This window comes from Leishmania martiniquensis, chromosome 33 (assembly GCF_017916325.1).
Source record: "Leishmania martiniquensis isolate LSCM1 chromosome 33, whole genome shotgun sequence".
NCBI lineage: Eukaryota > Euglenozoa > Kinetoplastea > Trypanosomatida > Trypanosomatidae > Leishmania > Leishmania martiniquensis.
The window spans coordinates 244242-270437 of record NC_090168.1 but is presented as its reverse complement, the minus strand read 5'-3'; the positions used below and the strand labels follow the sequence as shown (position 1 = coordinate 270437).

Sequence of the window (26196 nt, the reverse complement as noted above, 5' to 3'; positions counted from 1 at the left end):
CCAGTGGCTGAGTTCAGTTGCACCTTGCAGCATCGCTTGCTTTCGACATTGTAGGCTGCAACGCTCTCATTTGGGGGGGGGAGTTGCATCAATCATGAGTTCCGGAACAAGGTTCTGCACAGTCTTGAGTAGCACCACTCTATGTAACTGGAGCCGCGTAACGCACGATACCACCATTGAAAAAGTACATAAGAGCGCCGCTACCATGCCCCACCGCACATGACTCAAGCGCAAAGAAAAAAGAACAGCGCACCAAACAAAATGATGTGTTTGAGGGGAAGTACAAGGAAAGCCTCGCAGGAATCCCTCATGCATGTAGCCGCGAGTGGGAGAGGTTGAAGGTAGAGCTCATGCTCGTCTCCTCTGCCTGAGAGAAACAGCTACAGGGTAAAACAGGGTGCAAAAGAGGGGGGATCGGCGACTGTACCCCAGAGTAGCTCATAAGCTGCTGAGAAAGATCTTTAAGAAAACATGGCCTCGCCGCTAAACATCTCTGCATCCTCGACTGCTAGCCCCTCGCTCCGAGCCTTGGTTTGCTTCATAACATGCTGCAAGACACCGTTTTGGAGGATTCCAATGCGTAACGACATGAGTTTTATCTCCGCATGCACCTTGACCACCGCCTCCTTCACCTGAATGAGTGGAGTTGTGTCAGATATCTTGGCCTGCCTGTCTGCAATATCACGCTTTGTCTGTTCTAGAGCCTCACTGATGTGGCTCAGCTCCACCGTCATCTGCTGAACGGTTTGCTGAGCCACGCTAGCTGCGTCACGCGAGGAATTCAGTTCACGCAGCTTCACCCGATATTCCTCCACCTGATCCGAAAACTGCTGCGCTAGTGTTTGCTCCCGCTTCTGTATCCTATCACGCGATTTGTCCATGTCCCCTGCAAGACGCTCGAGCATCTGCTTCACATCGGGGTACATGTTCTCGACAGCTTTCAGCAAAACAGTAGCGCTCTCGATACGCGATCGCCAGTCGTCCAGCGATGATTGGCGAACCTGAAGCAGAGGGGCCACACGCTCCACCTCCATCTTCCACTCCTCTTCATCTACTTTGGGAGTTGGGGGACGGTCTGTATCGCTTTTGGCATTTCGACTTCCACTGACAGCGCGCACGTAGACCTCATCGTCATCGTCGCTATCAATCACGACATTATCTTCGATCTCGTCTTCGCCCTGCTCGTCCTCGGCATCCGCGACGGCAGCCAGCTCATCGTACCTGTTCACCTGCCCATAATCAATCGGCTCGAAATCGTAGCCACTGCTAGAAAGCGCCGCATTGACAAGGGTGGAGAGCACAGCCAGAACCGCCTCACCACTCCCCTGCTTGAGACGAGTGGGTGCGATGTTCGCAATGGCGATATTCATCGAGCGCAGCTCTGCCAGGATCGTCGTGGACGACGCGTTGGGATCATCGAACTGTCCGGGTGCTGCAATCTCATGCCCACAGAGCTTCATGAGCCACACACATAAGGACGTAAAATAGTAAAACTGGGTATTTGGGTTGTCCAATGAGGAAGGGCCTGAAAAGTAATAGGGGTTCAGAGGACTAAACGGCGGCTTGAAGCTCCGGCAAAAACTGGTTTCGTAGTGTAACATTCGCAACTTGTCAATGATGTCGCTCATGGTACTGTCATCCACACCAAGAGTGCTTGTTGTCCCAGTTGCTCCCTCAACGGGTTGCTTCATCAAGCCCGCTGCTTCTTCTGACATTGCCATAGAAAAGGAGAACAAATAGCTCTACGTGATATTCGAGCAGATGACTTGGAAGGCAAAACACGCGGATAAACGAAGAGAGATACGAGATGCACGACAGATAGAGCACAAATAACAGCAAAACACATCATCTGCCCGGCTGCCGAATCGCTGCAGTGACAAGCGCCTTGTTGATGCAGGTATGCTTTCGCGAGGCAGAAGGGAAGTCCCAGCAATAGCATGTAGAAAAATGATGTTACACTTTTTGAAATTCTGTTTTGGCATTCAAAATATCTCAGAAAAAATATATACATATACATATATCTGCTACCCACACCCAAACTAGGCATAGCAAATGCTATGTAAGCTCTCCATCTTGTGCAGTCCAGCAGCACTGATCGACGTGTTTCTTTTCTCTGTATTGTCCTTTTATCCTTTAAAAGGCTAGAATACATAGTCAGAGATATTTGCGCGCTATGCAGAAAACAATCGAATCAGTAAGAAAGCGACTGCTTCGGCCGACTCTGCAATCTCCAAACAAATGAAGACACAATATCAAAGCGTGCAGGACCTTTTCTTTTCCCATTTCAGACGCGGAGGTGAAAGTGATTTCGAACAATCCTTCCAGCACTTGAACTACATAGGTATTCACTCATCATCTTCGTACTTGGAGAAGAAAAACTTGTAGTTTTCCACAAAGTCCTGCTGCAGCGGCCCGGCATCACGGGAGCTGACGGACTGGGAAGAAGTCAGTGTCCAGCCACCCTCCTCCTCGAGTGCATCCAGCAAAAGAACCATCAGCCGCGACGCCCCCTCAGTGTCGCAAAACTGGCCATCCAACTTTATTCTCCAGTGATCAGGATTCGACAGGTACTCGAACTTGGGCAGACTGCCCCGGATGCTGCGAGTCGACGTTGTCGATGAAGGAAGCACCTTGTTGAGTCGCTCAATAGTGCCCTCCTGCACCGGCCCGAGAATCTGAACTTCGGGACAGTTGAAGGACATGTTGACAATCAAAATGTGCGGCATTGTCAAAGCGAGAAACTGGTGAACTTCAGTTGATCCCTCTGAAGATTAACTATACAATTCCTGTGGACGAGGGTGATAGCGATGTGTTCGCTTCGTGGATTGTACGTCTTAAGAAGAAGAAGCGCACCAGCAGTAGAAGAGTGAAAAGACCCCATGCTGGGAATACGAGGAAACAGCTCGCCGAACTATTCTGCATCTGATTGAGAACGAGGTGTGAGTGATCACAAGAAGCACGCACTCGCACGAGTAGAATAGCATATCATTGATATAGCTCATTTGTTGATTTACCATTTAGCATAGGTGTTTGTTTATATAAGAAGCCTTTTTATGCTCTTGCGCTCTCTAAAGCGAGAAGTTGCTCTTTTTTTCACAAGAGCACCTTAAACGATGTTGCGTAGAGATTTTCTACAACGTGAAAAACTGCAACGTTTTGACCCAGGATGAGCAACCCCCACGCAGCATATCGACGATGATGCGCTCATTATCGCTTTGTGCCGCAGTTTTTCTAATCAATGTGGCCACCTGCAACGCCTCCTCCCATCGGCTTTGAGATACCAGTGTGCTCGCGAGTCGATCTAGATTGGTGACGCTGTTTGCGAATGAGGGCGGCAGCGCTGCATTAGAGGGCGATACTGGCATCGCAATGGAGGAGAGAAAAATGGGTATTTTCAAATCATAGTCGGCGCAAAAGGCAGCGATGAGCTTCTGCAATTTTCTGTCCTTCACTAAAGACGCTTTCTCGCAGAGAAGAGTTTCGAATCGAAAGAGGTCCTTTCTTGTCCATGTTTCATGAGATGACAAAAGCAGATGGCAAGCCGATTCGAACTGCTTTACAGATATAGCCGTCGAGCCGAACGCACAAAGCAGTTCAAGAGAACTGAAGGTGAGACAGATGTCGTTTGTTGCTATAGCACAGCGAAGCAGAGAGCGGAGTAGCGAAGGTGATGTTCGGAATCCTACTTCGCAGCGACCTTTTTCAATTACATCTCTGTACGCTTTCCCGTCGTGTACAAGTCGAGCGATTCTGTACTCGTAAAGCTTCTTTTTAGTATCCCGGTCCAGAAGCTGCTCTAGGTCGTGTACCATTTTCACCGCTTTTTTCCAATCACGTTTTGAGGGATATGCGCGAGCAACTGCAGAAATGAATCCGCAGTATGTCAGCTTCTCCTCTTCTGGAAGAAAAGCAGAATTCACTGCCATTTGGTAGGAATCGTTTAGCTCCTCCGCAGTCGCCACTGAAGTGTGACGTGGCGTAAGACTGCTGTCCCTCGATGTTTCCTCGGCACGGCACCGGGGGAGAAACTCTGCAAGCTGCAATGTTTGCTGCCATAGCCCTCTGGACACAAGGCATTGGCCCAAAACTTCACTCAGTTCGCCAGCCACTCCGCTGTCTCTGTTAAGGTCAAGGAGCTTAACTGCGGTCTGCCACTGACCATGACTTACGAGTGCCTTGAGAATAAGTGCCGTGGCTGGAACATCCTCGGCATCGAAAATTGATGCCCACCGTTTCAGTTCATTGCTGCTCCCAGTACTATTAGAGAAAAGGAGCCCGAGCCTCTGCGAATGTTCAATGTCTAACGGAGAGCCGCACTCAAGCAACGCGCAACGGAAATGTAGTAGAGCATTTTCCCATGTTGCTGCTAGCAAGTGTGATGAAGATGTGAGACGGCCACTGGTTGTGCTCGGGAACATCTGCGTTGACAGTTTCTTTCGTCGTTTTCATGCCTGTGTATCAAACAACGAAGTCTGTGTTTCTCTGCGGAACGGCGCCAGTGATAATGGCGGGTAGCAGTAGCAAGAATAGAGGATGATGAGAAAAATACTCAAAGCAGTGCGGCAGGGGTGTAAGCGACGCTGCAGATGCCTCTGCATGTACCACGGCGCAATCTTGCTAGCGTGCTTGTGTATTTCACAGATATGCGCGTGAGAAGAATGGTGAAGACTTCAATGCGAGCATTCATGCCACATCACGCCGAACGCATGCTTTCTGCTGTTGTAGGCCGGCACGCATTTAAATTATATCAAGTGACCCAATCTTTCAGAAAATGCTTGCCTGAAAAGTCGCTTCTCTTTACGACAAGCGACTGTAGGCAAGGGGGTGCTCCTTTTAACCTTTGAGCTCTCACACAGTAACTGAGCCCATCGATCGAATCCTTTCCCTCATGCGTCACTCACAGCTTCGCCATTCACCTGAAGAGGTTTTGCGCGGGGGGGGGATGGCGGAGAGCGAAAGCGACAAAGGAGCGGTATAGCTTCACGTTCTGTGAATACAGCTGCTGCATGCCCATTCAGTGCGGCAATAGCAAATGAAGGGCGGAGCACAGGAAGAAACATGCCTGCATGCTCATACAGAGGCTGCCCTACCAGCAGGGCGATTCTGTCAAACAATCAATCCCTATGCACCATTAAAGCATCTAGGCAAGTGCGAATATGAGCAAAAACGGTAAAACCGTTATAGTTTGTACTTCACTCGCTCCTGAGGTGAAATGCAGCGCTAACCATACGCTGCCAATAAAGGAGAAAATGCATGTTGTATTTGCTTCGCTGGCAAGGATTGCAGCGCCTAATTCTGCAAGTCATGCTGCTCACAGGACATTGACACAGAAGCACTACACCTGGAGCCCGGATTCAACCTACACAGTGCTGTGCCTCAGCAACAGCCCGTCTCTTTTTTCGAGCACATCGAAAAGCGAAATCTACTCATTAGCCCACATTTGCATATAACAACGGAAGGTACTCACTTTGATCGGTAGAGTTGCGTCCAGAATTTGCTCTGCTGCCCTTCACATCACGACACAACCTTTTCCCGAACTAAACCACACTGGCGCTTCATTTCTTGTAGGGGAAGGCTCTTCAATTCAGTGATTCGGAACAGAGATCCAACGTTTCGTTCTTTTTACTCAATGTGCCCCCGAGACTGCACCCATGATGTGCCTTCGTTCAACAACGAAAAAATGCAGCTCCGCTCGAATTCGTTGTATTCATGCACCTTTACTTCATACTCTGTGACTGGGCTTCTTTTACCTTTGGGAAGGGACCTGTCTCACTGACTTCAGGGCGTGACTTCCAGTGGCGTCATCAACCGTGCCTCGGAAACAGAACTTGCAGTAAAGCGACTCGGCAGACAGCAGCTGGAAGGCACAATAACAATCTCAACAACATAATAAACACCAACGGTTAATATTCGACTGGCAGCACCTGCTTCCTTTTCATAACCCCCACGTTCTGGTTCTTCCGCTTCTTTTCATTTTCTCGACATAACAATGGAGCAGTTGACGATAGGTAGAACAACTACAACCTTTGAGAACTCATTGCAACCTCTCTTTCCGGGGATGCCAACGCAGCGCCCACCTTCCCCTATCCCGTCCGCTGCCCATGACGAAGCGCTTCTCATGGCAACATGGGTTGTGGCGCCCGCGGCGTAGCGGGAGCTCAGAGCGGTGTACCGGCGCGGATGTCTGAGGTCAGGTGCGGTGCGGCGTGGCGCCGGAGCGACGTGGGCGGAGTGACGGCAGACGCGTTAGTGCCATGGATGCGATTGGCAGCGCGGCCGCGCGACTCCGTGGGTGCTGCCCTCCTAGCCGCAGTGCCGACTTGTGTGAGGGGCCTGAGCCGCCCCCGCGGGCGGCCGCTGTGTGTGGCGGCCGGCATGGTGTGTGCCAGCTGCGGGGCGAGCTGCGAGGCGTTGTGTGTGTGTAGCTTGTGCCAGCGATGATGCTCGGATGACAGAGCCCTTGCGGGCTGCTGTAGTGTGTGTGTGTGTGTACGCGGCTGCCTTGCGCGAGGGGATCGGGCCTGCGAGAGGGCGGCGCGGGGATGGAGAGGGGAAGCGGCGTTGCGCTGGTGTGCTGTGTAGCCGATATGGAGGAGAGGAAAGAGATGCATTCGGTCGTAAATGGCGACAACTTTGCTACTAAGTGATTGATTCGCCTCAAGTGGATGAGGTGTACCTGAAGGAGGAAAGAGATGCAAGCCGCTGTCAAGTGGCAAAATGGATTTCATTGGGGGTATAATCATCTTTCGGGCGCGTACGTATCTCCTTTGTCTAGAAAACTGCCATAAAGTCAAAATCATTCTGTCGCTTGTGCTCCAGAGAATGGTTGTCAGCACTTTCCGGTGCGCGAAGATCACCTATAATGAGGTTTTGAAATACCTTTTTCTTTCTGCCACTTCAGGCTGCTGCGTTGCGTTTAAGAGTAGGCTTGTGCTGCCCCGCTATCCAAGGTGATTGAGTTTTATCTCTCTCCCAGCCACGTCGTAGCCGGAGAGCGGAGGAGCTAAAGGCTTTTGCTTGTTCAATACAGTGTCATGGGATGAAGAGGAATGATTTTCAGCGTCCTTCCTGATGCTGACTTCTAAGGCCACGCGCGCTCGGTGACGAAGTGGTGATGACCCATAGCTTAGGCTAAAAAAAGAAAATGATTCTATTCAGTACTCCTGCTCCTGCCCGTTCCGTGCTTCCTTCGTTCATATCAGGTTTGGCTGCTACGGTGCCGCGTTTTTTTTTGGTTGCATTTCGTAGGTTGCGTCAGAATGCGTTACACAGCTAGAGTTCTGGATCAGACGACTGGTCCACACAAAGCTTACAAGTACACGTACATGCCTGACCCGCGCAAACTCGCACCCATCGAAGCAGCGATGCGTTCCGAGTTATTACCCGTAGTGATTCGGCCACCGACATCGTACGTGCCAAACCATGAGGTATTTTTGGAAAAGGCTGATGTTCACCGCTTAGCCCCGACGAGTGATTTTAAAGCGACGTTCAAAGATTGGAATGATTTGATGACATGTGGCAAGCGCGAGCTTCGTACGCGCGGCGTACCACTTTTCACACGTCGCGCTATTCGTTGCGCAGTTTTGGCCTTTCAAAACGGCAATCCCCCTGAACACTATGATACAAAGGAAGAATGGCTTTATTACAAGCAATTCAAGACGAAAGACTATAGCTACCGCGTTATACCGGAGCTGCCGGAAAAGTACCGTCCTCATCAGAACGGCATTGATCAGGCGCCGGTCCCTAATTATAACGAAATCAATCAAATGCCGCAGTGGGCTGTGAAGGAAGAGGCGCGCCTTGCCGTGAAGACTGGTGTGGCGACCAAGTAACCGTTTTTTTTGCATGACTGCACTCTTCGTTCTCAGTGAGGTTGCTCAAGCACCTGAATGTGTCGAAAAAGGAAAAGGCGGTGGCCGTTTTTGTCGCATGGTAATCGAGCTGTAAGGCAGGCCGAAACGTACTGTGCTTCTATCTACGCACAAACGATGTTTGTTTACCCCTTTTGGGGACTCGTAGGTGTGGGTGGTAGTGAGTGTTTCCGTTCTTTTTTTTTGTTACCGGCTCTGTAATGAGGCATTTGAGCGAGTGCCAAACTCTGTGCACTATGTCTCAAAGTGAAAATATGAGTCTTTAGTCACTCTTATACCACTTTTCTCTCTTTCGGCTCTTCTGCCTTTTATCAAATCTGCTTCTTGTATCTTTAGGCTAACATACGTATTCATTCTCTTCTTTAAGCTTCATGCCAGCTTTCAGACTCTTTGCGCTTTTCATAGGATTCCAATAGCGACATAAGGGGAAATCGACGGAAAAGATGCCGTCTCCAAATGAGAGCGTCGCTTACGAAAGCGACAGCGACGTTTCTGAGATGGACCCTGAGTCAGAGGTTCTCGCACCGGTACAGCGCCGTATTGAGGAGCAGCTGCGGAAACACTTGCATGACCTATCGCAACAGATCCACGAGACGAACAATGAGCTGACAGGTGTGGAAAAGGAGCGCGAGGGGTGTGGCGTAGATCTTTACAATGCCCAGCAGCACCTTGCAAGACTGCAAAAAAGCCTGGAAGGGTATCATGAAAAGCATATGGCCATCCAAGAGCAGCACGAAGGCAAGCTGCGTGCGCGTGACGAGCTGTCTGCTGCGGCAGAGAGTGCGCAGAAAAAGGTTGATGACATGCAGAAACAATACACTCGCTACCAAAACGAGCTGGCGAAGCTGACGGAGACGTTGATGAAGGTGGAGCGATTCAATCAAGAGCTGAAGGATGAGGTGGAGCTCGAACGCCGCGCCGCTCACAAGACTGAGGATGATATCACCAACTTGGAGAAGGCAAAGCTGCGACAAGACTCACTCATTCTTTCCATGCAGGAACGGATCAGGACGCTGGAGAACGAGAGTTCGACGCTAGATGAGCAGATCGCTAGCCAGCGGGAGGAAACCAAACGAGCACGGGAGACATTGGCCGACGCCACGTTGGAGATGGAGGCTATTGTGATGGAGAAGAAGCAGCTTGTTCAACAATGGCGAAGCTCTCTCATCGGCATGCAGCGGCGGCAGGATGCGGTAAGGAAGACCGAAGAGGCGCTACAGCAGCAGAAGAATGAACTGCTTGTTCTGGAGAACGAGATTACTGGCTACCGTCGTGACATTCGCACGGCACAGACAGAGAATGCCAAGCTCACGGCGTTCATGTCCCGCATCGATAACGAGATCATCATCTTGGAGCGCCAAATGGATGGGCTCCTAGCGAAGAAGGACGAGGCAACGAAAGCCTATGCGCTCTTGGAAGCGAGTATTGCAAGCGCAGTGCAAGAGCGCAAGGCTGTTGAGCAGAAAATGAAAGGCAAAGTGACTGAGCTTTCGGAGGTGGAAAAGCAGATCGCAAAGCACGCTAAGGCTATTGTTGAAATGGAGAACGAAGTGTTGGTGCAGCTGAGCAAAGAGTCCACGCTGAAGCAAGAGAGCCAAGGGGCGCTGCTGGACATTCGGAAGATCAGGGACTCGATCCGCGCAAAGGAGCAGCAGGTGACTCAAATGGAGAACGAGTTGGCGCGAATCCGGGTGGATACGCTGCAGTCGAAAGCGTACAATGAAACGCTTGCGACCACCCTCGCAGACCTAGAGAAGGAGCTACAGTCGCGCAGCTCGATGATCGAAAAGATGCAAGTCGACATCCGCCGTCGCAACGACGAGATTGACCGCAAACAAAATCAGCTTGACCAACTCAATCACCAGTATGAGCAGATTCTGGCAGCGCACAGCGACTTGCAAGGCGATCATGTAGGACCACTGGAGGCGACGATAAACAGCCTTTCCAAAGCCATCACCTCCAAATCTAGCGAGAACGAGGCACTGCAGCAGGAGTGGATCCGACTTCAGACGGAGTTGGTCAACTACAAGAACACTATGAATGAAATCAACGAAGCCATCCTTGATGCCCAGGCAAAGGCCACCATTTTGACGCAGAAAAGGGACCGCCTTCTCGCTAACATCAACGAAGGAAAGCAGCAGGTGGCAAGGCTGCAGAACAAATCAAACGCAATGCATCTAGAAATGAAGCGAGTAAACACGCTGCTCAGTCGAAACGATGGTGCTCAGCGGAACGCCTCTGACGACGTGTTCTTCCTTGAAAACGATCTCGTTCGGCGACTTGAGGAAAGAAAACGTGAAGCCATTCAGCTTGAGAAGAAAGTGGAAGATACACGCCAGGTCAAGTCGGACATCATGGAACAGATCATCGCTTGCGAGCGGGACATCATGTTCTGGGAACGAAAGCTGCAAGTTGCACGGGAAACAGAGATGGCACTGGACCCCTCCATAGGGTGCGCCGAGATGGAAAAAATGAAGAAGGAGATCATGTTTATGGAGCAGCGAATGTCGCAGTTGCAGCGCGAGCAGAAGTTTCTCATTGAGGAGATGCAGAAGATGATCGACCATCGTGACGTCATTCGGACGAAAGGCAAAGCAATCCAGATAGCGTCTCAGAAGAGCAAGGGCATCGTTACTCGGCTCGCTGTGGAGAAGGAGAACGCGCGCCTTTTCAAGGAGCTAAATGCGAAGCGGCAGGAGTCGCGCAAGAAGGAAAAATTGATCAAGGAGAGCATGGCAGAGATGGATCGCATCGCCGCAGACGTGGATCGCACCCAGCACGACATACAAAACCTAGACACCCAGATAGAGGATCTGCGGGGTCAAATTGCGGCGGCTCAGAAAGAGCGCAATCGGGCCGAGGGTGAAAAGCGACTGCGGCAGAACAATCTCCAACGACTGAGAGATGGCGAGGCAGGCACGTACCGGCTCTCGTGCTACCCCGAGGAGTCCGCAACGGAGGCGGCACGGCTGGATGAAGGCCGCCGGGCGGTGGCGAATGTCATGGAAGAGCTGTCGGTGCAGTTTCCGGACCTTGCTCCGTCCTTGCAGGACCTTATGACAAGTATATGACGGAGCTGCGCGCCGGTGATGAGAGCTCACACAAGCGGTGAGATGAGGCGGCTGCGAATGTGGCGTCTAGGCACTACGCTTTCGGTATGTACACCAATGTTCTCTGCTTTCTTCATCCAGCGCTGAGAAGGACTCGTTGGTCTCATGTCTTGCGAGACACATACAACCTCAGGGATCCATTAGGCGTTGCACTGCTAGTCGCCGCCCTTTCCGCATCCGGTTTCCCCTTTACCATTTTTGTTTCTTCAGGTGTCCTCTTTCGTACTCATGACCATCTCCGAAGCTCTTCGCCTTCTTTCATTTTTTACTTCCTTTCTTTTCTTGTTAGAGCACACATGTATAGCCGCGCCTCTACACTCGCCTTTGCATTTGGGTGTGTGTGTGGGGGGGAGAGTAGACGATGTTTATGGCCTTTTCTCTTTACCCCCCCCTCCCCCCCGAAGACACGTCCTGACTTACCTTCGGTTTTCATTCCGATGAGGGGAGACACACGCATGTACATTCGGAGCTTATCGGAGAGGAAGCGGTAACAGCACGGAGAAAGCGATCTAACGCTTTGGGAAGAAAATACGGCTTTGTAGCTGTGGTTCCTATCCCCCCCCGACTCTTTCTCGCTCCATATGTGAGGGGACCAAAGGGTAGAGAACCCTGATCCTGTCTCCTCTTGCATTCACGGTGCCAGCGTGCAACGATCTCTACATGGTACTTCAAAAATTTCACCTGCACCTGGCTTGCCCCGTTTTCTGGTACGCCCTCTGCCTTTTGTGGGGCCATTCGTATGCGCCATAGCGTGTGCCTACGCTGCGACACAGGAATGGAGGGCTGATTCACTTGCTTGAGCGTGCTTTTAGAAGCCATGTGTATCCTTCATACTCGCGTCCGTCGTCCATCTCCCCGTTCCACTTTTCGATTCCATTGCACATTCCACAGAGCCGACTTTCTCCCGACCAAACGAGCGAAAGAGAAAAAGAAGGGCTCCTTCTGGCTATCGTACGGAATTTGACACCCGCTAGCCTGCTTGGCTTGTTCTCTTCCCATCAGTATCACGCATCTCTCTCCCCCTTGCCAGCTTCACAGCAGTGCCAGCTGGGAGGAGGGAGAGTAGAAGCCGAGGATAGCACGATAGCGGACATTCGAGCAAGATCGAAAACCACCGCTGGCCATTCAGCACACACACTGATCGATGAGCAGCGGACAGCGCTGCGTCACGCAATATACACTTTAGTACCTGCTTGCTCGGAACTGCCGCTCCCTTGTTTGCTGCACGGTCGCTGGTGGCTCTCTTCTTTTGCCAGAGGGAAAAGGAGGATAGTCAGCGGGGCGCTCCTTTGAGGCTGCGGGCGTGCATATCGTTTCGCATGTGCTAATCATGCTGAATGGTGTTAGTGATGTCTTGACGCCATGGACTGCGCTGCGCATCCTCCAGATCATGGAGGCGGCCTCGGCGTTTCGCAACGCGGGCGGCAGCGCTCCTCACGGTGGAGGATCCGCTGATGGCGGGGCGGATATGGAACTCCTTCTGCGGCTCGCAAACCAGCTGCCGGACGTTGCGGGACGCGTGATGACAGCACCTCTGTTTGCGCAACGACCTCTGGTAGAGTCGTACAATGGTGACTCAGCGTCTCTCACCATGGAGGCGTTCGATACGTCGTCTGATGGGGCATCATCGATGTCGATCACATACGAGGATGCACGGCACATGTGTATGGCCGCATTGGCTGCGCGCCGAGGCATGTGGGATGGGGAACCGTGGAACAGCAGTGCGTCTTCGACGCACGAGGCGAAGCTTCACTGCTCGCCTGCACACACTGCTCCTCAAACGGCGGCGGCGGAGCTGGAGGAGGTGGGGTTCGCTGCTGAGTTCTTGGAGCCCTGCCTTCGCGGCTCCTTCCCAGATGTTGCCGCGGCGCTGCGTCACGTTCTTCCAGAGGTCGGCGGCGGGCTGTCATTGGGTAGCGATGCGGCCGATGCTCAGAGTGCGATCCAGCGTGGCACACCCGACATGTTTCATGGCGCTCTAAGCTCTATTTCCAGACCCCCTCCTATACCGCCCGCAGCCCCTCTGGCGAATGGCACGCCATCGCCAAGTGCCATCGACGATGGTGCTCCAACTACCTCACTCCGTCTGCATCTTGCCCAGAAGCTGCATTCAGCGGCATCGGCAACGCCTCGGTCGCTCGTGCTGGAGACGATTCCACCTCCCTCCTTGCTGCCGATCGCCGCCCGAGGTCCTCCGGGTCACCCCATGTTCGACGGGGGCTGCGTTGCCTACACCTTCTCTACGGCTGAGAGGGAGGAGTTACTGGCCTCTTTGCGCACCGGGCCACCGCCGCTCCACGTGTTCGGCAAGGAGGAGGTAGCGGCGCACTGCCGCCCAGGAGGTCAGAGTCGTCACCAAGCTTCCACGCCTCTGCCTCCAGGGGCAGGGCCAGCCGCAGCAGCGACCATGCATTTTCCTCGCAGCAGTTTCGCATCGACTGCAGCTAGAGGGGCACCTGGCAGTGGCATCACCGATGACGATGGCTGGAGCGCCTCCTCTGGGTGGAGCAGTCGTAGCAGCAGCAGGCCGCGCATCAACGTAGACGGCGGCAAGGCAGCAGAGGAGGCGCCGCGAGACATGTTAGCGGTTGACGCAGTCAACAGTGAGTCAAGGCCAGGGAGTCGCGCCGTCGCACCTGCCGTGGACGGGCCCACCTCTGAGGTTGCATTGGAGACTCCTTCGCGTGGTACTAACGGCAACACTCGCACGTGGGTAGACGACGACGCTGACCTGGTGCTCGAAAACGGCCGCATCACCATACGCAAGAAGAAGATGCGGCTTGCCAAGAATCTTTTAGCCACGCTTCCCATGCCGACGGTAGTGAGCGGCCCTCTTGTGAATCCGTCGCTGATGACGGCAGTGGCGAATGCGACATCCGCCGAGGAGCGGTACTTCACCTTCTCCGCCCTTGATGGCGCTGATTGTGTGCACAAGACGGCTGACGGCACCATAGCGGACGAAGTGCCGCATGAAAAGAAGCGAACTGCTGGCGCCAAGCGTAGTCGCGATGCAATGACGGCCTCCGCTCCACCAGACAGCCACTTCACTACACCGTCCTCTGAATCTCTCAAAACGGCCACAACGGCCAGTTCAGTGACAGAGGCTAAGCGCAGCACCGCTGCGGCGGCAACGTTGAGTGAGGCGGGGGTGGCATCAACGCCTATCGACACGAAGCGCGTGCCGAGATTGTCACAGGAGGAGATGCTGGAGTTTATTGAGGGCTTATGCGTCTCCGACACACTGCGACGCGCCTTGCTAGTCGGCGTGGTTACATCAGCCGTGACCGAGGCGACTGTGGTAAATAGCCCAGATACGGCGGGTGAGGGGCAAAGCGAGACGGACAAAAGAGATGGGGCTCATTAGAGGGTAGTCTCTCGGCTGCAGGCGGAAGTAGGTGTATGGCTGCGTGAGTGCGTTCTGCTCGCCTTACCGCCCACCCTCTCTTTTTTCCTCTTGCAGCCGTTTAATTCTCATCTCGGCGCAGGTAGTCGCCCTACTCTACCCCCCTCTCCTCCCGTCCCCCGACCTCCCCCTACGAGGTCTTCCATTCAGCCTCCCGTTGCCCGCGTGCCTCCTTAGACTCCATCGTGGTCTACAATGGTGGGTGCTGCTGCCGATGCTGTTGCACCGGCTTGCTTTGCCTGGCAACGGCTGGAAACTTGCAGCTCTCTGCTTCCTTATTGTGTACTCCTTATGTGGACCCCATTGTGCAACACACAGACGTGTCTTCGAGGAAGAGGTCGGTGTGCGTGTGCGTGGGGGAGGGGGGGCGGCGAATTCATCTAACGCCACCTGCACGTGGCTTTTGCGAGCTCACTTTGTGTTCCCCCTTTTGCATCTTCAGTGGTGGTCGAGTAGGGGCGCCGTTGCTGGCATGCGTGACGCGGCTACAAGTACCTCAGTAAACGACAATTGCTCGCGCATGGCGGCGAGTACGCCTGCTTTTTTTTTTCGCGTTGCGCCTGCTCCGGCTTTCACTATGGACGACTCTGTACCGCTCCACATCACACTCTCAGCATCTCTCTTCTCTTTTGCCATACTTTCGTACTCATTCGAATGCGCACAAACATATGTGCCTTCACGCACCTCTGCTATTCCCATTGCTGTCCCTTTCCCCTCATCTTCCGTCCAAAGTTTTGGTATCCCTCTTTATTCACCAGTGCTCTTTTGCTGACGCTCTCCGCTCTTAGTGTCCCCCTCCTCCCCCCTTTCCCCAATTTCTCTCTGTCTTTCCGTGTATTGTGTTTCACCACGGTACTGCAGGTGTTGTGGCGCTTTTCAAGTGCTCCTCTTTTTTTTTTCGACGGCGCGCCATCAGCAAAAGCATTTGGGCGTAACTCACCATGGCTACCGCACCGACAGATATTCCGTCTGGGGAAGAGGTGGAGCAGATGATGTGCCGCAGCCTTGAAGAGAACCTGTACAGCGTGCAGGGGTTTTGGTTGTGGCAGTCCAACTTTATTCAGTTGCGCCGTCGCCGTGAGCAGCGTCGACGCCGGCTCCGCTATGATGCTGCGTCACCGGCGGAGGAAGGCGGAGGCGAGAGCACTTCGGCTCGCAGTGAGGCCGAGGCAATCTTGCTGCAACGCGCCGATGAGGTTCGTAGGTATGTGTCCTCTGTTCTCCACGCCACCGGATACCCCTACCGGTCAGCCTCTGCCGACGACGCAGGGAAAGGTGCTGACGGCTCTGCTGGGGCCATAGTCGCCGATAACGAGTCGCCGGCAGCCAGCGATGGGCTCGCATCGGCTTCGATCGCTACAGCCGTGGCAGATCCCACCAGGGTATCCGCCGAGCCTCCGCAGAAGGTCAGCCGTAGTGAAGAAAGTGACGTAACCGCGCGCCTTCCTGCCGCGCCAAAGAGCGCCCTCGCAAAGCTTGTGGCCAAGGCCAGGGCCCAACATCGCGATCTCGCCCAGCACGCTCCTGTGGCAGTCGCGCCCATGCCTTTGAGGCGAGCCCTGCCGGAAGAGACGGGGGTCCAGCCCAGCGTAGGGCAAAAGCGGATTCGATTTGCTGGCGGCTCTACTCTAAAGAACGACTCGCAGCAGCTGCATGCGAGCTCTGTCCGTGGCGGAAACAGCGATGACGATGATTTTACGGTTCACGTTCCGGGTCGCACAGATCCGCTAGGATCAGGGGACACAGGCAGGCTTCATGAAGGCGGTCCCAACGCCGCGGCTGGCGCTGCCGGCGGCGCCGATGCGGTTGCTGCCAAGCACCCATCGCAGATGACTCGAGCGGAGTTTCTCAGTCAGTTCAAGCGAGCCCCACGCCGCGGCGAGGTGGGACAAACTGCCGAGGAGATCGCGGCTGCAGAGAAACTGGGCTATGTCATGTCCGGCTCCCGCTCCGTGGCATCTCGCATGTATGTGGATCGCATTCAACGGCAGCTGCATGAGCACGAGGCGGCAAAGCTGCAGCAGCAGTTCCGCAAGGTAGAAGATGAGCGCATGGATGAGCAACTGGTCCTTGAACTTGCGCAGTTCATAGACAGCAGAAAGGAAAGCTGAGCTGGCGCAGTCCCGCACGGCGGTTACGTGTATGGACTCGCGGAGGTAGAGGAGGAGCCACGAAAAGGAGTGACGCTCCAAGGAGTGCATGCGTGTGTGCGTGTCTGTGTGTGCGTGTGTGTGTGGGGGGGATGCTCTTATGAGACAACGTATAAAAATGTTCCGCTGAGCTTTCACGCTCTGCAAACAGCTGCTCAGCGCTAGTGACGCATGCCGCATCATCCACCTGCGTAGATAAGTTTGAGAACGTACACACACACACACAGGGCGGCACGGCGGCAGGGAAGAGGAAGAGTTGTGGGTGGAATCTATGAAGGGGATGAGACAGTTTTTTGGACGCAGTGGAACTGCCGATCCTGCAGTTGAATTGCACATTCCGTACGCCCCCGCGCCTTGTGTGGGTCGAATTGCAGATGTGCACATGTGGTGCTTTCCATGCGCTTCACCCCTGTGCTCCTACCTCATCCGCTGGCCATGGGCCTAAACATGCAGCCATACCCACTCGTCTCGGTCGCCGCTTGCGCTGCTCTCAGCCTTCCGCCCATTCAGCGTTTCTTCAGTTGGACAAGGGCTGTTAAAGGAAACAGCTTCCCTCCTCCCTCCTCAAAGAAAAGAAAGTGTGGGTGTGTGTGCGAAAGGAACAGCAACCACTCCAAAAAAAAATATGGGTGAGTCGGCACGAGTTGCTGTCACCGCTCTCTTCTCGTGCTCATGTTTCCTTTTTTTTCTTGCTCGTCTCGCTCTTTCCCTCGTATACGCACCTGTCTCCCCCTCCTCTCCTTCCCCATATCGACAGACAGACAGACGTCACACCCAGGCACAAGCCCGCATACACGTGCGAGGTAGTCTTTCCAGCAGGAACGAACGGGTCGCGACCGTTTGGTCAGAACAATGCCGCACAACTTGAGCGATGCGCCATCGCTCAGTGTGGCCACGCTGCCACGCAAGGCTGTTGTGATGGGGTTCGAGTCGACGCTCATCATTGGCCGCTACCCGCTTGGTGACGACACGACCCCGTCGCCGCACAACTCTATCGTGGTCGACGACGGCCAAGTTGTGCGTGCCGTGGCCTTCTTGCAAATCCCTGATGGCCCTCTGTGCGTTGTGAGTGCTGGGGATAAGAAGTTGATCAACGTGTACAACGTTTCGTCGGAACGGCATAACAATCCGAAAGCCCTTCAGAACTCCTCCTCCGACGTCGACGACGACATCAGCGATGGCCAAGGCGGTGGCGATGGTGAGACGGACACGGCAGACTGCGTAGGCGGCGATCACCGCAGGAGTTTCATAGCGGGCCCGCCGCCAACGTCTTCGAGGGGGAAGGAGCTGGCCGAGGCAGAGTACTGGAAGCCGTCATACCAGTATGGGCCGCATACAAAACGCATCACATCGCTGGCCACATGCCCGGAGGGGACGATAGTGTTTGCCGACAAGTTCGGCGAGGTTTACCGCATCCGCTTGAGCTGGTCACCATCACACACGATCGAGGTGGACGGCGACTCAACGAAACCGGCTGCGTTTCTGCTGCAGCACTTCAGCACCATCTCCACCCTCTACCTCACGGCGCCCGTGCCGCGAATCGAACCGGTAGCAGCCTCTGAGGAGTGCAGCGGTGTGGCATGCCGCCGCCTGTTCACCTGCGACAAAGATCGCCACGCGCGTGTCAGTCGTTTTCCCGAAACATATGTGGTGGAACAGTTTCTGTGGACACGCTGTGCTGTGCAATCAGCCGTCACGTGCGTGACCGAGATCGCCTACGTAGAGGACGAAGCAGTGTATGACTCCTCCTACTACAAGAACGCAGCCCGCGTCAACAAGCAAAACAAGTTGTTGAACGCTCCCTACTCCTACTACGTAACTGGGACACACGCGGGTGACGTGCACTTCTGGGCTGCCAAGAACAACCTACCGATCGAGAGCAACAGCGAGACGTTTCACCTGATTAGCACCTTCCGCCCTCATACGGCGGGCGGCCAACCAGAAGACTTTGGCCCTGTCGTAGGGGTAGTGATGCTCACAAGCGGCATGGATGACTTGGGTTGCCCGCGTCATCCGCGCGATTGCCCGCGCGGCGTCCTCATTGCGTATGAGCGGTGCACCGACGTCTTCTTTGTGCCTATCTACGACAACGTTGGTGCCCACAGCATGCATCCGGTAATGGTATCCGCAAGCCGCACGCCGCTAGACGCCAGGCCAGCAGCGGTGGCCAGCAGCAACGACGCCACTGCGTTTGTGCTCAAACGTAACGGGTGTGTCTCATTTCTCCACCTGAGCGCTGCAGCGCCGTCCGAGACAGGGGTGCCGGCCAAGACGTGCAGCTTCAACGCCAACATCCCCGTCAAGGTCCAGGAGCTACCTGTACGTATGCCATACCTGGAGGAGCGCATCAAGGCGGTCATGTGCAGGCCTGCCGCCCTTGCGGACGGAGGACCTACGGGGTCCGGCAGTGATCAGTTATCTGAGCTGGAGGCGCTGGACTTGTGCGCATCGTGGCGCTACGAGGCGGTGGATCCCCGGGCGCGGCGGCAGCGCAACGACGAGAGCGGCGACGAAGACGGCTCCGACAGTGGCGGTGATGAAGGTGAAGAGTCTGATCCATCTCCGAACAGAAGTAAGGGCAGGAAGAAAGCTCGAGTGGAAGTGGAGAAGGCGCACTGACGCCTGCGCATGCGACTGCGTCGCGCTTTGTTCGCCTCTTTCCTCTGCATTTCCATCTGCTCCGTCAGCGCTTTCTCACTTTTTTTGGCCGCTCGCTTTCTTTCGCACGGGGGTCGACTACGTCGCTGTAGCGCCGTAAATCTTTACCGCTCGACGTTTTTCCTTTACGCCATTTCGCGTCTTGAGACGGCTAGATGGTCCTGGAAGAGGCGCCTGGGTGCGGGCATGCGAGCGCTGCCATGCGCAGCTGGCATGATGCATCCCATCCGAGCCACGTATCGACGGGCGAGAGAGGCACGGGCGATGAGCGAGGTGGGCGGGGGGGATCCGCAGCAGTCGCCCCGGAGGTGTATGCGCTCGGCATGCGCGGCATCTCCCGCATCCTGCCGGGCAGGCTGGTGGGGCACGGGTGCCGGAAAGATGGTGAGGGCACGACTGGGGGCCCTGCCAAGTCCCCCGAGCTGAGTGTGCGGAGGGCTGCCACCTAGCATGATGGAGGGCAGCGCCTCGAGGCGACTTGGGGGGTGGTGGTGGCGCGGTGGGATAGAGGGAGGGCGCGGGGCCTCCGAGGGCCCTGACCTGGAGCCGGCGCGCGCTCTCCTTGGGCACGTCCGACGTGCGCCTAGGCCCCCACCCCCTGCTGCCTGTACGGCAGGCGTCACCGCTTGCGCCCTCGAGCAGGGCCGTGAATGCAGCGCGCACCTGGAGATGGGGGCGTGGGAGCGTGCTGTGCGCACGCCCCGCTTCGACGGCAGGGCTTCTTGTCCTGGGCGACGAGGATGCAGTCAGGGGCGGTTGGGAATGAGATGGTGTGCTCTCCTGTTTGTGTGTTTGTGCGTGGGAGGACGGCTGTTCACTCGCGGGCGCGGCCACCGGCAAGCAGTTTAGTATCTGTGGCGGTAATGATGGACGTTTTTGTTATCTGTGTGCTTTTTTTTCACGTGGCTGAGGTGTGGTTCGCCTCTTATGCCTTTGATGACAGCGCGCTCAACGGCGCGATCGGCGTAGGTGGCAGTCTGTGAGCTTCGCCGCGTTTTGTAGCAAGTAGCCGCTCTGGTCGTCGCCGTCATCGCCAGCGATGTTCGTGGTCCAGATCGCCGTGCGCCTTCAACGCTTGCAGGAGCTCTGCGCTCGCAGAGCGGGACGGAGTGGAGAGCATCGTGCGTGTCTGGTGCAGTAACGCGAAAACGTTCCAGGCGACGGGTCAAGAGGCTGCAAGCGGGTTGTAGTGGTGGCCGTAGTGGTTGATGTCGATACATAAGCGCGAGTCGTGCGTCTGTGGTCTTGTGCAGCGACGTCGCCGGGGAGACGCAAGCATATGGTAGAGAGGCGCTGGCGCCTCTGCGGCGAAACGGTGGCAGCGAGACGAAGAGGAGGGAGAAGCACGCGTGTGTGACGCCACACAAAAAAGTAGAAGGGAAACCTTATGGTGCAGAATGGCGGCACACGCGCACACCTTGGCTGATAGCGCTCGCTTGCACAGGGCACCCTCACGCCAGCACTTCCCCCCCGTCCTTACCGGGCGCCATGAAGCAGCCCAGACGTCTTCTCCGTCCATCATCTGTGTTTGTGTGTTGTGAAAGGGAGGGGGGGGGCTCTGCAGCTTTTTTTTTGTTCCCGTCGCGAGCTGCGTACTCGTTTTTCGTGACCCCCCCTCTCTCTCTCAAGCCCGGCTAGAGCGATCCCTGTGTGTGTGTGTGCGTCAGAAAAATGTTCCTTGAACGTGCCTCGTCTGCCGCTCTCTCTCCACACACACACACACACACACGCATGCGTGGCGTTGGGCGAGGTGAAAATAGGGAAAGATAGGGGTGGGGGCCGGGAGCGGTGAAAGAGTGCGCCGTGCATCATTTTGACGCATCTCGTAAGACCAGTGACAACGCGGTGCGCGTGTGCACGATGTTTTTCCATGACCGCCTGAGTGGCTGTGCACGTCGCCGATACAGAAAGGCTTGCAGGATGGGCGTCGCTACAGCTTTCTTTTCGCTGCCCTCTTTCGCCTCCCTCGGTCTCTCTAAGTGTAAGTGTATGTGTATGTGTGTGTGTGGGAGCTCTTTCCCCCTGCCCACTGCTGTCCTTTCCACTTTAGGAAGCGATCCACATCAGACACACGCGCCAACACGCTCACACAGGCACAGACATTTACGCTTCCGCTTGGATACGCATCAGCAGGCGCGCGGATCAGCTTGCCCTCTTGGCCACGCGCCATTAGTGGCTTACACGAACCCGCGTGACGGCATCGTTTTCGTGTTCGCCATCCACATCGTGTTGTGGAACGTGCCTTTTTACGCCCTTGAAATGGGCCAGTCGCTAAATCCGCTGTGAACCCATGATGAGATCCCAGATGATGTCAAGGCGGCCATTCCACCCATCGCGTACACAGCAGCCTCAGAGGAAAGCCGCCATCACGACCGTGAGATGTGCGAGGACTGTGGCGTGCACTTTGGGTTGTTCTGCTGGAGTACCAACTGCGACTGGTGTGGTCGTCAGCTCTGCAGTCGGTGCTGCCCCAACGTCCACCTCCTCGGAGGCAAACCTGGATGCAGAGAGTGTACGAGGAAAGCGTTTTGCATTCGCCGCCAGGCGATGCTCGAGGATCACCTGCTGGGGGCTGGGCTTTCACGTTAGTAAACTCGTCGTGATAGGGGGGGAAGGGGGGGCCACCCTTATCCGCGATATTTGGTGCTGCGGAGAAGCTGCGTCGATGCGCTTGTGCAGCAGAGGGCGTGCGCTGCCGCTTCGGCACGCTGTACACTAAAGCAGAGGACATCTGGGGATGGCCTGCGGTGTTCATGTCTCTCGTTCTGCGAACACGTTCTCGCTAAGCGAGAACGCAGCGGTGAGTAAGGGGACGGAAGAGCATCTGCGCATCCTTGCACACTCGAGCGCGCGTTTTTCTTCTGCTTGTGAGGCATACGTATAGAGGCGCCATTGCTTTTGTTGTCGATGCATCTTCACCCTGAGTCTAGCGGCGGATTTGACAGGTTCTCGATACGTTTATACGATGATACCAGATGCTCCGCAGTTGCATTGGGCAAACGAGGCGGCGTGTGATCACCGACGACCCCTCTTCGAATGCTCGTGGCTGGAGTCCCCAGCCGTGGCCCTCAAGCATAGGGAGGTGCTCTGGAGACAGCACTTATTCACTCGGTGCCATTTCCGTTCCCCATCTCTTGCGGGCCTTCACTTTTGCTGACTCCAGCTTCGCCTCCCTCTTTTGCCATCACGGGGAAAGTGACAGGCTCCATACTGGTTGCAGCTGCTGGCCGAGGTAATGACAGTCTATCGGTGCGAACATTTTCTCTTCCGTCGCGTGGTTCCTTCAGTACCCAACGCCAAAGGCTCTGACGCGCCTGTGCGCACCTACGGCTGTGCCCCTCTTCCCCTAATGATGAAAGAGGGGGGAGGGGTAGGGAGGAAGACCTTCCGCACAGCGCGTGTGGTGGCTCGAGAAGGGGGCGGTGTGCCCCCGCTCACTGTGTGTGTGTATGTCTGTCCGGGGATGCCAACGCAGCGCCCACCTTCCCCTATCCCGTCCGCTGCCCATGACGAAGCGCTTCTCATGGCAACATGGGTTGTGGCGCCCGCGGCGTAGCGGGAGCTCAGAGCGGTGTACCGGCGCGGATGTCTGAGGTCAGGTGCGGTGCGGCGTGGCGCCGGAGCGACGTGGGCGGAGTGACGGCAGACGCGTTAGTGCCATGGATGCGATTGGCAGCGCGGCCGCGCGACTCCGTGGGTGCTGCCCTCCTAGCCGCAGTGCCGACTTGTGTGAGGGGCCTGAGCCGCCCCCGCGGGCGGCCGCTGTATGTGGCGGCCGGCATGGTGTGTGCCAGCTGCGGGGCGAGCTGCGAGGCGTTGTGTGTGTGTAGCTTGTGCCAGCGATGATGCTCGGATGACAGAGCCCTTGCGGGCTGCTGTAGTGTGTGTGTGTGTGTACGCGGCTGCCTTGCGCGAGGGGATCGGGCCTGCGAGAGGGCGGCGCGGGGATGGAGAGGGGAAGCGGCGTTGCGCTGGTGTGCTGTGTAGCCGATATGGAGGAGAGGAAAAATGACGGTTGCCGCGCTGCTGCGTCGCACCGATGAGGGGCGCAAACGACGAATCGAAATTCACAAAGACACGAAAAAAAGGGGCATTTGACTGCAGCTGCCCCACTGTGCACCGGGGCGATAAACGAAGAGGCGGCACACACACACACTTACACATGCCCGAAAAAGCTTTCGGGCGTGGAGGGAGGCTGCTCTGACTTTTTCCCGCTGCGCTCCTTAGCATTTCAAGAAAATACCGCATGACGTAGAGAGACGCCACGGTGGGAGGCAGAACAAACACGCTCGATATGCCACGGCTTCTTCGTCCCTCGGGAGAATCTGTCGGACGCGAGCGCGCCATCGAATCGTACGATGCGGAGGAAGGAAGCGGGGTAGAGGGGATGGCGCAGCACCTGTTTGTAAAGGGCTGTATTCCTCGCCGCCAATGCTTGCTCTGACCAACCTTTGACGTGTGCGTGTGTAGCCTTCCGGTGGCGTCGTGTATGCGGGAAGGTGGGCTGCGAATGATACGTGGGCTGCGAATTTCCCCTCTCTCTCTTTTGAGCTCGGCGGCACAGCCGTGCTGTGGTGCGCGCACTCACCCACTCGCACGACAGGCCCTCTTCTCTTTCCTCGACAAAGGCGCGCACCTCTAGTGACACTCGCGTGACAGGGACGCACAGATGAGAAAGGGGGGTGGCGCACGGATTTTCCGCGGTCTGTGGTTGTTCGCCTGCCGCACGCATGAAGGACGGCGTCATCACGTGGATGTGCCTGCAGTCGTGCAGGACCCCTTCGAAGCCCCTTCAAATTACGAGGTCATGAGTAATCCTTCCAGCCCTGTTGAGGTTCGAGTGTGGCGCAAAGGGGTGGAGGTGGAGCGGACCGCGGCCGACCAGCTGCATCGCATTTCTCAAATGAGTGCACACATCATTCCAGCACCTGTGGCTGTCATGCCGGACGTGCACTCTGGGATTGGCTGCACTGTCGGGTTGGTCTTGCCCACCGTGCACGCTATCATACCAGCGTGCGTCGGTGTTGACATCGGGTGCGGTATGATCGCCGTGGAGACCTCCCTCACCGCAGAGGATCTTCCGAGTTCACTAGAAGACTTGCGGCTGGCTATTGAGTTGGGTGTGCCACACGGACGCACCCATGGCGGTCGTAGCGCCGCGGACGCTGGCAGCTGGCGCAATGGTGTGCCGACGAACGTGCAGCAGGTATGGAAGAAGCACCTCGCCGACGGCTTCGAGGAGCTGTGCCGCCGGCAGGCACACATCGAGAAGACGAATAACCTCAATCACCTGGGCACACTTGGCACAGGAAACCACTTCATCGAGCTGTGCCTGGATGACCAGCAGCCGCGGCAGCATGTGTGGGTCATGCTGCACTCCGGGTCGCGCGGTGTGGGCAACCGCATCGGGTCCGTCTTCATTGAGCTCGCCAAGAAAGAGATGGAGGCACGCATGATTCACCTTCCCGACGCCGACCTAGCCTATCTTGAAGAGGGTACGGAGCACTTCAGCGACTACATCTTTGCAGTGGAGTGGGCGCAGCGGTACGCGTGGTGGAATCGACAGGTGATGCTGGACGCTGTGCTCGCCGCCATGCGCGAGTGCATTACAACCCCATTTACAACTGTAAAGGCAGCCGTGAATTGCCACCACAACTACGTAGAGCGCATTCGTATACCCGTTCGAGAACAGCTGCCTCACGATTGTGCCGCCCACCCGCCTAGCCGGGAGACCCTCCGCGAGCAAGATGTGTGGCTTACCCGCAAAGGGGCTACGTCCGCGCGTATGGGTGAGCTCGCCGTGATTCCGGGGTCCATGGGGGCGCGCAGCTACATCGTGCGAGGTAAAGGCAGTGTGGCCAGCTACTGCTCTTGTTCGCACGGTGCAGGGAGGCGCTACAGCCGCGGCGAGGCGCGGCGCCGATTCACCGTGGCGGACCATGAGGCCGCTACAGTCGGCATCGAATGCCGCAAGGACAGCGGCGTGCTGGACGAAACACCCGCGGCGTACAAGAGCATCGGCGCCGTCATGGCTGCTCAGGACGACCTCGTTGAAATTGTCACGGTGCTGCAGCAAGTGCTATGTGTGAAAGGATGAGGAATGACGTGCGTCACGGTCTGCCATCTGACCACACCCACCCCAGCGCGCTGATGTCGCCTCGCTACGTCACTTGCAAGCAACGAGGAATGTGCGCACAATTTTTGTACCCCCCCTCCCCCTGCCGCCTTCCAGCACGGTCCCTTGGCCCTCAGCCCCTATTCCCCTCACCGGATGACGAGGTTCGTGTGTGTGTGTGTGCGTACGCGGCTGCCTCGCGCGAGGGGATCGGGCCTGCGAGAGGGGGTCACGGCGTTGCGCTGATGTGCTGTGTAGCAGAGAAGATGGACACGCTCGGGCAGAACAGAGAGGCTCTCATCGAACCTTCGCCGATGCCATGTGACACCTTCGCCGCCGGTCTCAGCGATTAACACAACTCTCGCTTGTGCGTGGCGATACGCCTGGCGAAGAATGGATGGGAGGGGGGAGGGGTAGCGTGCTGGGCGCACGCCTCGCTTCGACGGCAGGGCGGCTTGCCCTGGGCGACGATGCAGCCAGAGGTGGTCGCGGATGAGTTGGTATGCGTATATGTTTCCCGACGTGTTCTCGGCAGCCTGCCCGTGGCTGCCGAATGATGTGTTCTTTCAAAGCTTCGCGATACACACACACACACACACGCTTGCAAGGGCACATGGGCGCGGGCCTCTGGCCTCTCTTCACCTGATGTTCCTCCCGCGTATCTCATGGTGTGCACAAGTGCGCATGCGCTGCTGGTCGAGGGCGACTTTCGCTGCTTTCTGCTCTTCATGTCTCATTTCGCCGGAAAAAGATGGCGCGCCGCCTGCGATACGACACTCGGGAGGATGTGGAGCTTTACTCTCAGTGGGCTATGCTCTCCATCCGCTGTCCTTGCTGCTTTCCAGCACTACCCCACGGAAGCGTAGACGCACCGTCACACCCATGGGCA

At 56.0% G+C, this 26196-nt stretch overlaps 10 protein-coding genes across 10 annotated transcripts; 7 read left to right on the top strand and 3 right to left on the bottom strand.

Annotated features, from left to right (window-relative positions):
• Positions 1-461: 461 nt before the first annotated feature.
• On the bottom strand, positions 462-1715 carry LSCM1_02551 (uncharacterized protein; the record flags this gene model as incomplete). The annotated part of the gene is made up of 1 exon (XM_067320134.1): positions 462-1715. The coding sequence occupies one exon, from the start codon at positions 1713-1715 to the stop codon at positions 462-464; it is 1254 nt and encodes a 417-aa protein (XP_067175509.1).
• A 630-nt stretch (positions 1716-2345) lies between these two features.
• On the bottom strand, positions 2346-2726 carry LSCM1_02550 (uncharacterized protein; the record flags this gene model as incomplete). The annotated part of the gene is made up of 1 exon (XM_067320133.1): positions 2346-2726. One exon carries the CDS (start codon positions 2724-2726, stop codon positions 2346-2348), a length of 381 nt encoding a protein of 126 aa, XP_067175508.1.
• Positions 2727-3131: 405 nt separating this feature from the next.
• LSCM1_02549 (uncharacterized protein) lies at positions 3132-4418 on the bottom strand (the record flags this gene model as incomplete). The annotated part of the gene is made up of 1 exon (XM_067320132.1): positions 3132-4418. One exon carries the CDS (start codon positions 4416-4418, stop codon positions 3132-3134), a length of 1287 nt encoding a protein of 428 aa, XP_067175507.1.
• A 2841-nt stretch (positions 4419-7259) lies between these two features.
• On the top strand, positions 7260-7832 carry LSCM1_02548 (uncharacterized protein; the record flags this gene model as incomplete). Its single annotated transcript, XM_067320131.1, has 1 exon — positions 7260-7832. The coding sequence occupies one exon, from the start codon at positions 7260-7262 to the stop codon at positions 7830-7832; it is 573 nt and encodes a 190-aa protein (XP_067175506.1).
• A 482-nt stretch (positions 7833-8314) lies between these two features.
• On the top strand, positions 8315-10942 carry LSCM1_02547 (uncharacterized protein; the record flags this gene model as incomplete). The annotated part of the gene is made up of 1 exon (XM_067320130.1): positions 8315-10942. One exon carries the CDS (start codon positions 8315-8317, stop codon positions 10940-10942), a length of 2628 nt encoding a protein of 875 aa, XP_067175505.1.
• A 1369-nt stretch (positions 10943-12311) lies between these two features.
• LSCM1_02546 (uncharacterized protein) lies at positions 12312-14345 on the top strand (the record flags this gene model as incomplete). The annotated part of the gene is made up of 1 exon (XM_067320129.1): positions 12312-14345. The coding sequence occupies one exon, from the start codon at positions 12312-12314 to the stop codon at positions 14343-14345; it is 2034 nt and encodes a 677-aa protein (XP_067175504.1).
• A 980-nt stretch (positions 14346-15325) lies between these two features.
• On the top strand, positions 15326-16495 carry LSCM1_02545 (uncharacterized protein; the record flags this gene model as incomplete). The annotated part of the gene is made up of 1 exon (XM_067320128.1): positions 15326-16495. One exon carries the CDS (start codon positions 15326-15328, stop codon positions 16493-16495), a length of 1170 nt encoding a protein of 389 aa, XP_067175503.1.
• An 891-nt stretch (positions 16496-17386) lies between these two features.
• On the top strand, positions 17387-19153 carry LSCM1_02544 (uncharacterized protein; the record flags this gene model as incomplete). Its single annotated transcript, XM_067320127.1, has 1 exon — positions 17387-19153. One exon carries the CDS (start codon positions 17387-17389, stop codon positions 19151-19153), a length of 1767 nt encoding a protein of 588 aa, XP_067175502.1.
• Positions 19154-21482: 2329 nt separating this feature from the next.
• Positions 21483-21911, top strand: LSCM1_02543 (uncharacterized protein; the record flags this gene model as incomplete). The annotated part of the gene is made up of 1 exon (XM_067320126.1): positions 21483-21911. One exon carries the CDS (start codon positions 21483-21485, stop codon positions 21909-21911), a length of 429 nt encoding a protein of 142 aa, XP_067175501.1.
• Positions 21912-23861: 1950 nt separating this feature from the next.
• LSCM1_02542 (uncharacterized protein) lies at positions 23862-25289 on the top strand (the record flags this gene model as incomplete). The annotated part of the gene is made up of 1 exon (XM_067320125.1): positions 23862-25289. The coding sequence occupies one exon, from the start codon at positions 23862-23864 to the stop codon at positions 25287-25289; it is 1428 nt and encodes a 475-aa protein (XP_067175500.1).
• Between the last annotated feature and the right edge of the window lie 907 nt (positions 25290-26196).